The 13,522-nt window shown below is 34.9% G+C and overlaps 1 protein-coding gene across 1 annotated transcript; it reads right to left on the reverse strand.

The window, feature by feature from the left end:
- Positions 1 to 562: 562 nt before the first annotated feature.
- RpL3 (ribosomal protein L3) lies at positions 563 to 13,276 on the reverse strand. Its single transcript, XM_089093546.1, has 6 exons — positions 12,915 to 13,276; positions 10,767 to 10,902; positions 7,074 to 7,260; positions 3,151 to 3,353; positions 1,847 to 2,002; positions 563 to 784 (listed from the first exon to the last, which is right to left on the reverse strand). Exons 1-6 carry the CDS (start codon positions 13,238 to 13,240, stop codon positions 608 to 610), a joined length of 1,185 nt encoding a protein of 394 aa, XP_088949672.1. The 5' UTR covers positions 13,241 to 13,276; the 3' UTR covers positions 563 to 607.
- Positions 13,277 to 13,522: the final 246 nt, after the last annotated feature.

Raw genomic sequence — 13,522 nt, forward strand, 5'->3', positions numbered from 1 at the left:
ATTTGCATAACCTGAATTTCTGCAAGAGGTATGTCTAATATTGATAAATACATATGAATTTTATTTAGTAAATAACTTAATTTCTACAAAACAAAATATTTCAAATAACGGAGTCGTAGAATATAAATTTTAGCCCGCTTGAATTGAGTTCCTAACAGGATGGTTAGAAATAGTATTCCAAAATAGGCATAGATAATTTGTCCGATCTACCTGCTTTTTCAGACTAGATCGAACTCCTAACATGTTTCTCATACAATTGAAAGCGTATCAAACCTTCAGCTATGGTACGCTTTCGATTTTTCTAGAGTTGAACGACATTGTCTTATCGCTTCCAAATACTAGTGTTCTGGTTGTATTTTTGCCTTGAACGCTCAACTGCAAGTGTGAGTAGATTTTTCAAATAATAAGCAACATAAGTTTAGTTGTCACCATAAAAACAGGGTATTATCAGAAGTTTCTTCCCATTTTCAAATTCCCACTATATTTGGTACAGAATATAGTAATACTCCCTATTACCTATACTTCCATCACTACATTATCTACACTTTTCTTACAAAAAAACTTATTTTTAGAGAACACCTTTATTTATAACAAAGGTGCACACAACTTAGGATGCTTTAGCTTTTTCTGCTTCAGCTCTCAGCCTGTCCTTCTTGGTTGGCCCCATAAAGGCAGCCTTGTCAGCAGCAGTTTGGAAGCGACCATGACCAAACTTGGAAGCCGTGTCAATGAACTTCAAAGTGATCTTCTCCAAGGCAGAACGTTTAGTTTGTGGCACAAGGCTCTGAAAAAACACGCGACATTTTAGTGTCAACAGCAAGGTTTCGAAAACAATTTCTTCAAATTGTTACATGTTCAGACCTATCATTTATTATCAGAGACATTCAAAGAATGTAGGTAAATCGGCTAAAGATATTCATCATACTAAAGCAAAACAAACGTTAAGAGGGTACAAATAACAGAAATAAGACAATAAACAGTTATTGTATTTTTGTGTTCTCCAAAAATCAGCCGAACCTATTTCAAACTGACCTTGGTGATAATAAGAATCTACTTTTATAAGGAAGTCAAGTCATTTTAAGTCAAGTCATTTGTATCGATTTAAAATAAATACGTCTAATGCGTCAAGGTTGACACGCAATTTCGACAAGTTTCATCGAAGGACTTAATCATTATTATTAAAAACACTGCTATTCCAGGATTAAATTTTAATCTGGTAAAATAAAACGATACTTTTTTTTAATTTCAAGTTCATTCATAAAAATTCTCAACTAAGAATTCATCAATTATAAGAGGGACTTGTTAATTTCGGGTTTTGATGCAGCTATTTTATTAACGACAATAAGACATCTTCCTGTGAAAAAAATTAATAATTTTACTGTTAACTAATGACATATGATATTTGAAATGAACATAATTATCTGTGATATGAATAGTCGGAAAAGCGCTAAATTGCGTCCTTATACTTCGTAAACTTCTAAGAAACTTTATGGAGTGAGAACAAAGATAAATTTCTAACACAAAGGTAAACACATAGAAAAGATACCGAAGAGGCAAAAAAAGACGAAGGTAAACATCAATAATGAAAACCCAGAAGAGGTAATTACAGAACTAGCGTCAAAGATTTCAAATACACAACCGAACAAAAAAGGTTTATTTATAAGCAAATTAAAGACCTTGGTTTTATAAGCGTGTGTAATTTAGTGCAAAAAAAAATAATCAGAAATTATAACTTAAAACTTTCTTAAGGCCCCTATGCATCAACAATGATATTAGAAGTTCCATTCAAAAAATTATTAAATATTTTTTTAATTATTATTAAATAAAAAACTACGAAATTAATTACCTTTCTAAGGGTAAGAACCCTCTTTTTCGAACCGACACAGCATCCCTTGATCATGACAAAATCATTGTTGACTTCTCCGTAGTGAGGGAAACCTCCCATTGGTGTGATACTTTTTTCAGAGAGGTCGTATTCAGTCGATGCATTGTTCTTGATTACCTTAAGACAAAGAAACAGACATTAAAAACTTAAAAATCTTCTTGTGAGAATTGAGAAAATAATGTAAAATCAGACCTATCATTAACAATCATTGGATATCAAATAACGTCGGCAAAATGATTTCATCACAGGGAATGCCTCTGGCTATAATATTATCTCTAATTCCCTAAGATAATCCTGAGGGCCGACTCGAGGTGAGCGATCCTTCAAATAAATTTTACGAACAAAAGAGTTCGGTTGACCAATTTTTAAAGTGTCAGGTGTCATCTTTAGCTTTTTTAAGAAAACTTCAAATAAACAGAGCAATGTGGTGGTGAAAGTGCTTGCTGAAAACCATCCAAGGCTACTAGAACGCAACTCGAGCCCCAGAAATACTTGTATCTCTGATACAAGAACACTAAAAAATCAAGAACCGCCCATACAATACTATATAAACCGACCAACAAGGAGTTTTTTGTTGAAAAGATAGATCTTATGGGTTATAAAGCTCGATAATTCTTGCCAAGGTGTATCTAAACCATTATTGTTTTCCCTAAGCGATTCTATCATAGGAATCTAGCAATATAATTTTTTTTAAATATATCTCATACTTGTAGCGGCAATTTTTAAATGTCCCGCCCAATTAGCACGTTTAAACCAACAATTACTAACGCAATTTGATAACTAAACCAGTATACTTTTTCCGCAAACTAAATGGGCATTGATAGTGACAATTGCTAGTGAGAGCAAACATAAAAGCAATGAATCATTTACGGAGTATCCCAGAAAACTGAACCATCTCAGCCCGTGAGTGAATTACATTTTAGCTTGTAAATGTATAACTGCTTCGTCATTTGGGATAAAATTCAAAATGAAATAACTAGGAAATTACAAGACGCATTGAAACTTAATTAGGAACACACATTTCCAGAAAAAAAAACTACTTTAATATTTTTGATAATTTAAGTTCTAAAATGTAAAAAAAACCTGTTATTATCTCTGATACCAGTTAAGCAGTCATGCGATGTCAACTATGGTTCTGCAGATTCGGAGATATGAAACCAGTAATCACATTGTAAGCTTATTAATCTTAATTTTAAAAACCCCTTTATGTGAACATGCTGAAACTATTAAATAACTACAGCATAAAAAAGAAAACAGCTCAATACCTTGCCATCCTTAGTGTGAATACCAGCACCAATTCTGTAGATTTTCTTATTCATTTCAGTACGATGGTGGTAACCTTTTTGACCAGCACGGGCAACAGTGAACTTAACACGACTTGGATGCCAAGCACCAATACAAGCTACTTTTCTTAAGCCCTTGTGGGTCTTACGAGGAAGCTTCCTTGTATGCCAACGTGAAGTAACACCTAAAATGTACCAAGTCAAGCAAATAGAAAAGAGCGTAGGTTTCGAGGTGGCTGGCTATAAACCTCTCCCAATCGGGTCTAACCAGCACTAAAGTTTTAGAAATCAATCCATTCAGTAACAAGATTAGCTAAGCTACAAAACTAATTAAAGCCAGCAGGGAAATTTAATTTATACCAACTGTTGCACAAGTTTTCTGAATGTTCATTCAAAATGAGACTTAATCTTGGTACTAGTAAAATGGACTTGTGAATGGACCCTAAGTCCATTAAGTAAGTTTGGTATCGAGAAAACTGATGAAGGAATTCCTAAACGAAGAAGTTTTAGTAAAAATTGCCTTGTAAATGAGACATAAAAAATAATGACATGAAGTTGTCTGACAAAATACTGCATGGAGAAGCAGGGCAAAGAAATCTGATAGGCAATTGAAAATACTTAAGCTTAAATTGGGCACTAAAAATCGGACACTTTGCTAAGTTTTTAATCAAACATAAGTTACTCAAGCTTATACCATAGGGAATGATGGTTTTAAGATAGTAAATAGGATCATCAGTTTGGGATGAGTTTTACAAACGGTCAGATTTATAGCTTTCTGTATGTTATAACTGTTATTTAGAGACTATTTGAATTCACTTTTTACTCTAGATCAGTGGTTCTCAAACTTATTTAGACACTGTACCCCTTTTTACCCACAACATTTTAGGTACCTCTTCTCAGTAGCCGGTACAAAGTAAAATATAACTAAAATTGGTTCCATTGTAACTGAACCTGTGTAACTGAACCACCATGCAACTAAACCACCGTATAACCGAACCCCGTGCAACTCAACCCCATTTAATTAAATCCCCGTGTAACTGAACCTCCATGCAAATGAACCTCCGTATAACCGAACCTCCGTGCAACTCAACCCCCATGTAGCTGTAACTGTGTGTAACCATTTAACTGTGTGTTAACAGAACACAACTGATGAGCGAAGAGTGATGAAAGAGAACTCTCAGCTACCATTCTTGGGAGACATTTGACAGTTTATAAGTGACCATGGAATTCCTGTGTTGTTTTAAAGTCACTTTTCTGTGAATAGGCAGCGTGGCGGCAGAGTGCACCTGGCGACGATATATCACATCAGTCCAATTTTTGTCAGGAAAAAACTACTCAGCGTTAATTTATTGCTCCCGCTAGCATTATGCGCTTATGTCAGGGCCTAGGGACCTAGTGGTAAATCAAGGCCTTAGCGTGCACATATTTCCTTTTGGTGAATTGACTTTCCCTTTAAGCACTCTCTGAAAGTTCCAACTTAATACACAGAACCCTTTTTGATATATGCCATTGTAAAAATCTGCATGGACAGTGTCTTTTGATTTAGTTCAAGTTCCACCTCAAATACCTCATTCTGTCAAATTTTAAACTTGATATGCGTAGCCTTAATAGTGCTAGTTTAATAGTAGCAGAGGTCGTAGTAGGAGCAGTAGAAGTAATAAGTGTTGAATTAGTAGTAGTAGTAGCAGTATTAATAGCAGTAGTAGCATGTAGATGGCCCAAGTTTCATCTTGATACGCTAAGCTGTTCCAAAAAAATTGCTGATACTCCTGTATCAGCAATCTGTATGTTATTGGCGACGGAAAAAAACTAACGATATTTGTCAGGAAAAAACTACTCAGCGATAATTTATTGCTCCCGCTAGCATTATGCCCTTATGTCAGGGCCTAGGGACCTAGTGGTGAATACAGGCCTGAGCGTGCACATATTTCCTTTTGGTGAATTGACTTTCCCTTTAAGCACTCTGAAAGTTCCAACTTAATACACAAAACCCTTTTTGATCAAGTTTGATTTAGTTCAAGTTCCACCTCAAATACCTCATTCTGTCAAATTTTAAACTTGATATGCGTAGCCTTAATAGTGCTAGTTTAATAGTAGCAGAGGTCGTAGTAGGAGCAGTAGAAGTAATAAGTGTTGAATTAGTAGTAGTAGTAGCAGTATTAATAGCAGTAGTAGCATGTAGATGGCCCAAAAGTTTCATCTTGATACGCTAAGCTGTTCAAAAAAATTGCTGATACTCCTGTATCAGCAATCTGTATGTTATTGCAAGATACCAATTGTTATAATTTAAGGTTTTTATAGAAGGGATGACCGTAACAACTTTGAAGGAGGCTCATTCGATTGAAAATTGGAAGTTCAAGCTCAATTTCGAAGAACCAAAGGTAATCACAGGACAATCATCCTTTCCCTCTTGACCGACACCCCCCCCCCCCCAAATACATCCGATCAAAATAAAAATAAACTTTTTGTTCAAAATAGTCTGAAGATCAAATAACCATGCTTTTGAGGTTAAAAACCCCACCAGCAGCATCTGGGGCAAGGGCTGTAAGTTGAGCTAGTTGCTCATTGCTGACACATAAGGTTTTTGTACAAAAAATTTTGTATGAACTTTGGGGGGGGGGGGGCTCATTCGATTGGAAATCAAAATTTCCAGAGTACTTTTTCAGAGTTATAAGTTATCGGAGGGGTTCCACCCCACCCTATTTTTCCCCCAAATACATCCGATCTAAATTTTGGGACGGGCATTTTATTTAAAACAGTTTAAAGGTTAAATAACTATACCATATTTAAATAACTATGGTTCATAACCGTATTGTGTTTTACCCAATGTAAGTACAGTGGCTGAGTTGCACGAGGGTTCAGTTACACAAGGGTTCAGTTGCACGGTGGTTCAGTTATATGGGGTTGAGTTGCACGGGGGTTTAGTTACACGAGGGTTTAGTTAAATGGGGTTCAGTTACATGAGTGTTCAGTTGCACGGTGGTTCAGTTATATGCCCACCCTAAAATTTCAAGTCCTAGAGTTAAATGGTTGTTTTAATTTTTTTTTGTTGGCTGGCCGCGTACCCCCTAAAATTTTTTGGGGGTACGCGTACCACAGTTTGAGAACCACTGCTCTAGACAATAAATGGTTCTATTGAAGCAGCAACATCAATCGGTTGAACCAATGATTTGTCGCATTTGCCTCCCCTATGAAGAAGCTTTGCTGTCAAGTTTTTTTTGGTTAATTTGTTTTATTAACAAATTCTTCCATATAATATTTATAAATCAGTTCATCCAAATCAACAAGGTACATCCTATTATCTTGAAAAATAGATAAAACAGAACGGTTTTATTTTTTATATTTCTGCTTCCTATTTCAAGATGAAGATACTTTATTTAAACATACCTAACTATATTTTGCTCAGACTATGATATAAAAAATATTCCAGAAGAAAAACGAGTTGATTATTATTTTTTTGTTTTTCTGCTAGTTACTTCTCAGGTCAAAAAATTGCTTTAATTCAAGAATCTTGTTGGTGGAAAGACGTAAGAACCTAAGCAAAATTCAATAAACCAAGAGTTTTAACGGTATATGGACTTCAGCCGATACAAAATATCTTTTAAGAAGTGACTTTTTAGAGACCTTTAAAGCCATTTGTAGCCAGTAGTAGTACAAGTTGTTGAACGGCCATTTGGCGACGTTTTCTAAATTATGGTTCTCGCATTTTGGTACACTGAAATAGGTTTTAATATACCCCACACGCACAAAAAAAATCATTGGAAGAACGAAGAAAAGAAAGACGTCAAATAACATCCTTCAGAAGTATTAAACCCTCCTAGAATAGTGCTTGCTCTCCTGAAAGCTCGGTCATTGCATATGTAATAAATAATTATTAGTAAAAATTCAAGGGAAAGCTTTTTTACCTTTGTATCCTTTACCCTTGGTGGTGCCAATCACGTCAATATTCTCATCTTGAGCAAACACAGCAGTAATTGGGATCGGCTTTTCGAGATGATCACGGGCCCACTTAACCTTGTCGGCAATAGTACCACCATTCAACTGGATTTCCATAATATGGGCTTTTTTCTGTCTTTGACGGAGGAGTTTCATCTAAAAGAGAATAGGATAAAACACGCTTCTTAGGTTAAATCCAAATTTTACTCAGTGGTATCAATTCGAAAAAATGTTAAGAGATGGGGCAAAAATGAGGTACTTATTTAGTAGCCGGTAAACACGCGAGAACTAAAGTTTGGTTAATGCTAATGAAATAAAACGAAATACGTGAAAATATAACAATTTAGAAAGAAATTTTGGCTATATATTTACACATTAGGGGGGTGGGGTAAAGCATAGCACATACTAAATACGGAACCTAACCTAGGTATAAGTTTAAATATAGTTCCTGGAGTGAGAAACCCCTTGTTTATTCAGCGTCTCATAGGAATTACCGGGTATTGCCTATTTAATCTTTGCTTTTCTCGAGTGGCTGTCTCGCGTGTTCACCAGCTACTAAAGTACCCAAAATGAATACCTCAAAATAAAAGGTGGGGCAATCAGTCTTTTTTATATTTTTCCAGTCAAAGGCCAAAAAGGCATTTTCAATAACAAAAATAAAAAAATAAACCAAAATAGAACTTTTCAAAATCGAAAACGTATGAGACAAAAAAAATCAATGGGGAACACACTGCCCCCCCCCCCCCCAAGTGAGACCACTGTTTTAACTATGACTGGTTGAACTTCAAGAAAATAAATTTCGAGTTCAAGAAATAACTAAATATTTAACTGTTTTTTATTAGGTGTTTTATTAGGTTTGGTAGACATTGTCAACCAAACTGAACTGAGCCAAGGGTCAAATACTGAAATCAAATTTCAACACTTTTCTTCAAACGGATTCACCATTATTTTAGTAGTTATATTCACATAAAATCCCATTTGGCTACAGCAATACTAAATAACTAGGAGAAACAAATATACTGAAATTCAGTTTATTGGATAAAATTAAATTTGAAAAACGAGTTTCACTTTGTATTATTTAAGGCAACCCCAAAGAAAACTGTAAAAGATGACTTTAACGTATACGCGATACTTTCTTTTCATTAGCATAAAATATCAGTAGCACATACAGCGGCTACTCTGGCATAATACATTCAAAATGATTCTGTTTAACTACAGTCAAATAATAGAGATAAAGGATACCGAGTATATTATATTTTGTCAAAATTTAGTTATTTCTGGCTAATGGTATAATTCACAATCCTAGCCTTTTTATCTATAAATTTAAAGTGTCCACACACATTTTCGAACCTAAATTAGCTATAGTATCGTGACTATGTTAACGTTTTGAGGAAAGAATTGTTGATGATCAAAACATACAACTACTTCAGGAAAGATTTCACTCAGCGACAAAATCCGTCGGATCAGGGGCATATCATTGATCCTGAGAAGGAAAAGATGTCTCTTCATACAGATTTGAATAAATGTGGCTTGCATGGTTTCTCCCCTTGGTAACAGCCAATGCGGCTTCAAGACGAATATGGAATATGCAAACCTGACACCACTCCCAATTGGGCTGATGAAATATTTTCTATGACACCGTGACTATGGGAATATACCATATAAATGGCTCCCGGTGTCACTGCTCTTCAGTCCTGCTCCGATCAGTCCAATAGGACCGAACGGAGCAGATCATCTGAGTAGTGTCAACTGCAGATCGAAAGTACTTAGCTATACATTTCTTTATAGCAGAAAAGTAGGAATAGTGATAAATAGAAATCTAAAATTATTTGGTCGTAATTTAAATTCAGCAAATGTTTATTGAATTTCAATATGTAGGTTTCTGTTAGAACAGGGTATATAGAAAAATTTACTCTGTCCAAAAATCAGCGAATATATATCCTATTCTTATTCCCCCAAAAAATCGGAAAATGTCACTATTTCATTCATCTCTCAAAAATTGATTTTGCAAACTGATGTATTTCAACAGTATATGGCGAAAATATGTAACGATGCTGACCAAATGCACATGCTATGCTTTATAATACTATTAGAATCGAACGATATTCGGAAAGCATTGTTAGCTTACCATAAAAATAGCCACCGTTACAATTAACAGATCTTGATATGTGAACCCGTGTTACACCAATTTAAATTGCGAGAATAATTTAAATATTAAAATTTCAAATTCACAACAGAGGAAGAAAGTAGTTGTAAATTGCTTAGTAACTAGCAAGTAATGCATCAGCTAACAAACAAGTTCGAGAACGTAAAAATTACTGGATTGATGGGAAATAAACATTTTTCGAACAGTAGACTAGTTTTTTTTTACGAAATGTTATCAAGTTTTATCGTTCTTATTCTAAATTATTTACTTTACCCAAAACGCGTCAAAACGCGTATGACAGAACCACGTAATTGAAAACAATTAATTCTTAGAAAAAATAACAAAATTATATAATTATTTAACAATTGGCCTCACAAAACGATCTTTAGGATTTATCGATGTTATTCCGAATACTTAATACATTTCAAGATTAGTTCTATTTCAACCAACTGAAATAATCAAAGATTAAAAACTAAATATAAAAGCTAAAAAACTGTAATGTGAAAAGTGTAGTTCGCATGGTTTCCCCCCTTGATCACAGCCAGTATGGCTACAAGACGGTAATGGAATATACGAACTTGACGCCACTCCCTGAAGGGTTGGCGAAATTTGTTATTCGACACCGTGGCTATGGAAATATACCATATGCAAATGGCTTCCGGGGCCACTTGCTCATCAGTCCTACCTCCATTGATCCCAAAGGATTAACAGAAGCGGGTCATCAGAACAATGTCGTTAGAATATCATAACGTGTTTAAAAAATTATGTTTAAGCAAAATTGAACAGAATTTTGATTTCCTCTAAAGGTAGAAATTAAGCAATACACATAATTCTAAAAAAATTGCAGGGGCATATTTTTCACTGTGATAGAAAACTGCTGAATGGAATTAATTGTTTATATGCATCGATTTGAAGCTTAGAAGAGGGAATTGCAATTAAAACAACACTAAAATAAAATTTTGTTAAAGATACCCATGAGCAAAATTGTTTTCTCCCTGTACTGAAAAAAAAAGTTGATGATCACTGTTACTCCAAAAAGGTAAAGTAACACCAACATCAACACGTCAATTATCACTGAAGAAATTTGCCTGCTCTTAATATGAATTTCGAATGCAAAAACGCCTAACGTTAATCTTTTAAATCAGACAGGTTCAATTAACATGAACGAGAAATGAAGCCTATAGTTTCAACTTTTATCAAAATGCTTGTCATATTCCTCTGTAACAACCCAATCCACTAACCTTTCATGACAGTAAGTCAAAAGTCCTTTTTTTCACTCCCAATTCTTACCATACATTTTGCACCAGAAAAGACTCAATAGCTTACAGTACCCTCCCCTAAATGGCCTTCCTGCTAAAGAACAGCTATCTGATTTTGCTCTGGTGTCCTAGAATTAAGGTTTTCCGTAATATATTTTGCCAAAAGTTATTAATAAATTACAAGCTATTATAAATGTTCTACAAGATATTAACAAAACTATCAACAAATAAGTATATTTAATACAGACAAGACTTACTTGGGTATGGGCGATGACACGAACCACTTTGCAATATCTTTCTATTGCTTTCAGGTCCTTTTCGATCATCTTCTTACCAAGGTCATCTTGCCATTTTTTGCTAGTCTTGCTAAAAGCCTTCTTCTTGGATCTATACCTTCAGGAGAATAAAATTTGGTCAAAATGGTCTCATCGCTCATACGACCGAGAGGAGACCTCTAACGACCTTGGACCAGTTCTGACTCATGGGCATGACCCAGCGGAGTAAAGAAACTGGCGCGTTTGGGAAATTAATACATATGATAATAAAGAGATAGTAAATTCTAAGAAAATGGAATATTTTTTTTACTCCTTAAACTTAAAAAAGGACTTAGTTTTAACTGCAGGAGTGAATATGCAAGAAAAAAAGCACAAAAATAATTCTTCAATAATAGCACTAACTTCATCCTCCCCGTCCGCAGAAATGCGCAAAACTACATAAAAATACATGCTTCTAAGTCATTGGATGACAAGACTCGTAAACTGTCTTGCTTAAAATGCTTCAACCAGTTACTGACAAGCAATAACTATTATCAAGTAAGTACTGGACAAGCTTTAAATTATAATTTATTCTTATTTAATACTAGATAGTAAATAGCTCTTCTGAAGCAGAAACATCAATCAGTTCGCCCTAGTTAACTGGCTTCATCGAACACTCCTGAAGAATAGATACCTTTGAGCAGTTTCATCATTTTGACATTTCTGCTTCATATTGAAAGATAATGATGCTTATTATAAAACAAAAGACCTTTGATTGATTTCCTTTGTCCTGGAAAACACGAAAGCAAAAACTGGGCTGGAAGTTCATCCTCATTATCCCTGCAAAAATATTGATACCCGAAGTATCTACATTCTCATTATTTTTATTTCTCATATCAAAAAAATATAGAGTTGTAAATGTAGATGTGCAAGAAACAAAGCATGAGATTTTAAGAAGACTTAACTGTAGGCAAAATTCAAGAAGCATGAAAACATTTGAACCAAAATTGCCAAGGCCTTTTTTGTCATTTCTGATTCAGGTAAAGCAGATAATCTGGCTTATTACCCCACACAACCCTCTCAATGTGTGAAATTAAGCATTCAGAGAGCATAAGCACAAAAAAAGTGAATTAAAGGGTTTCTGGAATGTTCTACCCGTATTCCAAAATACATACAGAAAAGTGTAAAATAAAACAGTCCATGGTAACAAACTGTAAATAAGGAGTGGCCCAAGCCAATAGTAACCTTAACTCTGAAACAAGAAAGTGTTACTAGCTATCCATTGAAAGAATTTTAATGTTAGTTCCAAAAAGATACTGTCCATAAGTTTAATGTTACATATCAAAGACTACAAGCCTGACAAAATTTATGTAGGTTAGGTTTTATAGGTTTGAGTTCGTAGGATGTATAGGTTTCAAGGTCTTGTCTGTAAAAGAGGAATTTTACATTCTTTCCCAGAATAAAGATTACGGATACGTGTTTACTTTATATTTTTCCATACGTGATCAAAAACCGATTGTCCTACAAGTTTGCAAGAGGGATAATTTGAATGGAAATTAAAAGTTCTAGTGTTAGAACTGTGGGCTTTTACTGCCATTTTGTGGAACCAAACTATGTAGAGGACCAAATTGCTCTTGATTAAAAATTCTAAAATAGCTCCACTCAAATTGGGACAAGCTCTGTGTAGGATATTACATGTACCTGTCTAATGGCAAGAAATGGAAGAGAAGGAAGGGCACTGTGAACCTTCCCAGAAAACTTCTTTGTGGACAGGGCAAGGGCTACCAGCTTTTTAGCAATTAAAAAAAAATGCCCCTTAAAGGTACTTCAGACTGGTAAAACCTTTTGAAAAGTCTAGTTTGAAACCTTCCAATGAATGCCTACTGGATGATACTCAATACTTTTCTGTGAACAGGGTTTGATGACTTATTAAAAGATTTATTTACTTATGAACTATTGCGGGCTTGTTATGTTGTTCAGTCAGTTTTAGTCACGTTTTGCATTAAGAAGTTCTGATTTGGGAGTTTGTTTCTGTTATTTAAATTAAATTTTCGGGAGAATACTCTTAAAACACCATAAGTTAAAGTCTTCAGTTTTGTTTCACAGCATTTTGAAATCAAGCAACCATTTAAAAAATGTCCAGTTCCTTACCAATTCCTATAGAAACGACGACGAGCATCTTCACCAATATGTTCTGCCCAGACAGTCCCGAGACCCTTCAAACCCTTGGGTGTTTCAACGTAACCAACCAATCCAATGATGACCATGGGGGGTGTTTCAATGATAGTTGTAGCTTCTAGAACCTCCTTCTTATTTACTTTAGAGCCAGGCTTATCAACATCACGAACAATATGGGTCATGCCAGCTTTGTAACCAATAAATGCAGTTAAATGAACTGGCTTGGATGGATCATCACGAGGGAAGGACTTCACTCGACCTCGATGACGGGCTGCTCTCTTCTTTGGATAAAACCCCATGGAGCCATGACGTGGCGCACTGAACTTCCTGTGAGACTGAAAAAAAAAGATATCAAATTGTAATTCAAACTATATGTTTGCAAATTAGGGAGGGTGGGGGGGCAAGCATACCATATATTAAATACATAGCCTAACCTAAAATAGATTAATAGTCTTCTCATACAAGTATAAAGCCATGGTGCATCCATTTTCACACTCTTTTGTCTTCGGCAATAATCCCTTATCCTGTAAAAATTCAACTGCCTCTTTCTGTCTTTAGCAAATTCGAAATTATAATTTTAT

This window comes from Artemia sp. Qi Xiang Cuo, chromosome 8 (assembly GCF_049724085.1).
Source record: "Artemia sp. Qi Xiang Cuo chromosome 8, ASM4972408v1, whole genome shotgun sequence".
Lineage (NCBI taxonomy): Eukaryota > Metazoa > Arthropoda > Branchiopoda > Anostraca > Artemiidae > Artemia > Artemia sp. Qi Xiang Cuo.

Bases quoted from the DNA above. Each gene is read 5' to 3' on its own strand.
- RpL3 (XM_089093546.1), bottom strand. From the start codon at position 13,240: ATGGGGTTTTATCCAAAGAAGAGAGCAGCCCGTCATCGAGGTCGAGTG. The intron at 10,903-12,914 runs GTAAGGAACTGG...ATTCTCCTGAAG, and splicing joins CGTCGTTTCTATAGGAATTG to GTATAGATCCAAGAAGAAGG. The intron at 3,354-7,073 runs GTAAAAAAGCTT...GGTACATTTTAG, and splicing joins CAAGGGTAAAGGATACAAAG to GTGTTACTTCACGTTGGCAT.